General features: G+C 37.1%; 1 protein-coding gene across 1 annotated transcript in view; it reads left to right on the top strand.

Moving 5' to 3' along the window:
• Positions 1-4,111, top strand: part of RIPK2 (receptor-interacting serine-threonine kinase 2) — an 18,605-nt gene that overhangs the window by 8,756 nt on the left and 5,738 nt on the right. The window contains exons 6-8 of the mRNA XM_009324436.1: positions 2,159-2,244; positions 2,427-2,516; positions 3,134-3,239. Coding sequence (XP_009322711.1) covers positions 2,159-2,244; positions 2,427-2,516; positions 3,134-3,239 — 282 coding nt within the window. The remainder of the gene's footprint in view (positions 1-2,158; positions 2,245-2,426; positions 2,517-3,133; positions 3,240-4,111) is intronic.

Genomic DNA, 4,111 nt, shown 5'->3' with positions numbered 1-4,111 from the left:
AGGGAAAGCTGTAGGGAATCACCTTGGAAAGGCAAAAATGTAGAATAAGAGTTACTGAAAGTATTCGAATGTAGAAGAGTAGAAAGAGCTCTGGCTTAAACAATTCTATATTTTAAGTTTCTCACTAGTTAGGTTGAGGATGCAATGACTCAAACCTGAAATACTAGTTTTTTTTAGTTGGTTCTGGTAGGTTTTGTTTTTAGGGTTTGTTTGGGTTGGTTTTTTTTCTTTTTTTAATGTTATGAGTAGAGGGGTCCGCAATCTTAATGTTTCATTTGTAGCTTGGGTGAACAGAAGTTTGTTTATTATCTTGAAAACCTTTATAGGGACACTTTCTTTGAGCTGGAAAGTGTTAGAAAGTTGCTGTTCAGATAGCTTAGAAAGAAATGTTCATAATTTCAGTTTTTTGTATGAGCTTGGCAGAGGAAAAAATGGGAACACATCCAAACGCATACAGCATCTTCATGTTCAGTTTAGAGTCCAAAATGAATTACATGACCTTTCTTGAGGCATTCTTATTTTTGCATTAAGAACATTTTGAAATGTCTGGTTATTTTGGCATGAGTCTGGTTTGTATGATTGTAAACTGTGGAATTTTTTTTTCCAAGCAAGGAAATATATCTATTTATAATATTTTTTTTAAATCAAAAAGAATAGACACATCATGATATTTCCTTATGTATTCTTGTTTTCCTATGTCAGTTAACCAAAACAAAATAGCAATCAAAGTCTATGGTCACACTGAAGGGATAATTACCTGGGATATGTACTAAAGTGTGAGCTAACTTGGGTTCTGTTATTAGTGCTGTGTCTGTAGTAAGATGGTCTTTGAAGAAAACATGCATTGCTTTTTCCTCTACTTTACTATCATAAAAAGAAAGAGGAAGTTGCAAAACTGTTGCAAAATTAAGGGAAGTAAAGCTCACTGACTGGGAAATTTTGCAATTACCATAGCACGCTGGGGGGGAACCCAAAACACTCGAACCCCCTTTTTGTTAAATAAACTTTAAATAGAAAAGGTTGGTTAACCTGTCTGTTCCCCTTATAAAGAAGGGATAAAGACTACTTATCGCCATGTTTCTGCATGTACTTGGAATGTGTACCTACAATTTAATTATAATCAACAAAAATTAACAGTGCTAGTATTTCAGTGTGGAAAATGGAGTGCCAAACCTGTAAAATTCTGTTTTAGCTGATGTGAGAAAATAAGAATCCCAGTATTGAATGTATGTCTTGAAGATGCTAGTGGAAAAAAGTTAATATGGAAGAACTGTGGTAAAATTATAGTAAAAAATAAAAATATCTTAATAAGGATGCAGTGTGACAAATTGCTAGTACGGTAAATGGGTTTTGCCAAATGGGTGGAGTCTATAGAAATGCAGTAGAATTGTGATATGACATCATCCTTTCCTGAGGTTTTGTTGTACTTGAGCATAGTTTCAAAGAGACATTTTTATTATACAGTCATGTCAAAATTTGAAATACTTAGTTTTGTAAACCTTTCAGCATTGGAAAGCAAGGGAGCATAGCACAGGTTGTCACTTGCTTATTGGATTGTCGAGTGTCTCCCTATGTGAGCAGATGATTTTAGCTTCTCTGACTTGCTGCCCTTGGTGAGTGTGAGGACACTATCATTTGGATTCACTCGATGCGATAGGTCAGTGCCTTGACTATCACCATCTTCTCTGGCCCTGCTGCACAGCATCCCTTTTGGATTTTGCTGTGGTGGGGGGTCGTTTGTTTATTTTTCTCATATAAATCTTTAACACCTCTGCTGGAGTGGGAAGACAGCGACCCAATCTGAGGTCTTGTGCTGTTTGGTCCCATTTAGCAAACCACGCTTGTTGCGTCTATCTTGAAATACAGCAAACCCACCAATCTATCCGTTCCAGGAATGCAAGACTTGCGGTCAGGCACAGTCCTGGATCTCTTGATACAGAGTGCTGAGGTGGCCAGATCAGGACAGGGTTTGTTCTGGTGATGTGAAACTGTTGTGTTTGTAACAGGTGAAAGCAAGAAACTTCTGTTCAGCAGCGTAAGTAGTTTGATATGTATCAATAGACAAACTACTTTTGTAGATGTAAGAAAGTAGCTTTAGCAAAATGAAAACCTCATTTCCACCTTAAATCCTTCAGCAAAGTACTCTTTCTTTGTTTAGAATGCTTAATAGACCTTGAGCCAGTCCTGCGAACATTTGATGAAATAGCTATGCTGGAAGCAGTAATTCTTTTAAAGAGATCAAAGGTAAGTGGCTTTTGTTACAGTTGTGAGTTGGTCAAATAAGTTGGTAACTTTTGCTTGCTAAAAGAAGTGTAATCTCCTTTGTCATTTATCTAATCTTTTATCTGGCTGAAGCATGTATTTGTACAGAGCTGTCATCTTGTCTTATAGCAGAAATGTAATACAGGTAAATATGTCTCTTCCAGTCACTATATGAATCACGATGTATTTACAAGAGTGGAAAGAAAGCAGATGTGGAGCAGATATCTCTAAATATACCTCTGAATCCCCAAGAGGTAAATACTTTACATATTGCATTTGGTATGACGGCATCATTAAAGATCCTGAGAGCTTTAAAGGGGGGTTAACTTAGTAAGGGGGAATTGTTCTGCAGTTTACTTTCCTATGCGGTCAGGAAAGGTGTAAAATGCATTAGCTGAGCTGGGGTGTAACAAATGCATAGCCATATAGGTGAAAATAGTAAAGGGTAGGTAAGCAGAAATAAGAAGGGCATGTTCGGTATATCCTCTAAGTGTGGGAAAGCCTGTCCCTCAAGGAGGAATGCGGCACACAATGTCTGCAACTTATAAGAGACTGTCTTCTGCTACCTTACACCTCTACGGAGCTTGCTTATATAGGGTCATATAGATTTGCTTTTACATTTTGATTTTTAATGCTGCTTCTTTTGATTCTTACTAATAATTAAACTTCTATACAAAATTGCTGTCAGTTTTGGAAAAACATAAGTATTAGCATTACATAGATGACTTCTGTTTTACTGTATTTTTATTGTGCTGTCTATTGAGCTTTTAGATAGTAGGGAAAAGAAAATGATGGAAAAGTAGTCTGTAAATCATTGCAATTTTGCATTTATTTAATGTGCATTTTCATTATACAACTGGAATCATTTCAGGAAACATATTCTGGCTCCATACAATGTGATGCACTTCCTCTTCGGAGCATCTCTCCAGATATATCAAGACTCAAGTCTGTTCCCAAGTGTAATATCCTCTCATCAGGTAGAGACACTAATGACTTCATATAAATTTAAGTTGCCATCACAGCTTTACACTCCCACTGTAACGCTGCATTTGCATAGTAGATAGTTGGATCTCCATTTATGTCAGAAAAGAGATGGTTTGTAAACTTAGTGCTGTGGGTAAAAAACTAGAGTATTTTAGCTCTGATTTTCTGTTCCTGTCACTTGAGAAATCCCCACAGCTCACAGCTTCAGTTTTCCTGTTCAGGGTTGTGAGTGCAGAGACAGTATTTACTTGTCCCTTCAGACTCTTGGCAGTTTAGTTAATCATTTGTGAACTATTTCTAAAGATAAAAAGCCTAAACATTTTGAGGCACTCCTAAAGCTGAGTAAACTGAAAGTTTCTAATGCAGCCCAACCTCTCGATCTTTTTTGATTCAATAAATAAAATGGTTTTAATAAATAGATTGCCTTGCAAAAGTATCTGCACACACCTTTTGTAGCCGTCACCTTTTCTGAATAAAAGTTGGCAAAATTCCCAGACAAAACTCAATTTTGAGGTTTTGCTGACATCAGAAGCCAGAAAAATGCGATGGGACCCAGGTGGAATAGCAATACATTGTGATACTAAAACTGCACTTGAGTTTCTTCTCTTGAAAGAATGCAAACATATATTTTCAAAGAATGGAGCATCCTTTGGCTTTGCAGGGACCAGTGGTGTGAAAGCAGACAAGATGATTGACTACACTGCTATAAAGTAGGGCATTAAAACGTGTGCTGAGGTGCTGCAAAACCAGAGATAGTCTGGTAGAGGTAGGAGGGCACAGGCAGTTTCTTTTCCAGCTCCTGTTTGAACACATGCACAATTCTGGGCTTGTACTCAATGTACCAAAAAGATATAAATACAGCAGG

This window comes from Pygoscelis adeliae, unplaced genomic scaffold, assembly GCF_000699105.1.
Source record: "Pygoscelis adeliae isolate BGI_AS28 unplaced genomic scaffold, ASM69910v1 Scaffold145, whole genome shotgun sequence".
Classification (NCBI taxonomy): domain Eukaryota; kingdom Metazoa; phylum Chordata; class Aves; order Sphenisciformes; family Spheniscidae; genus Pygoscelis; species Pygoscelis adeliae.
Note: the sequence above shows the minus strand (reverse complement) of the source record. Positions and strands in the feature narration are given on the sequence as shown.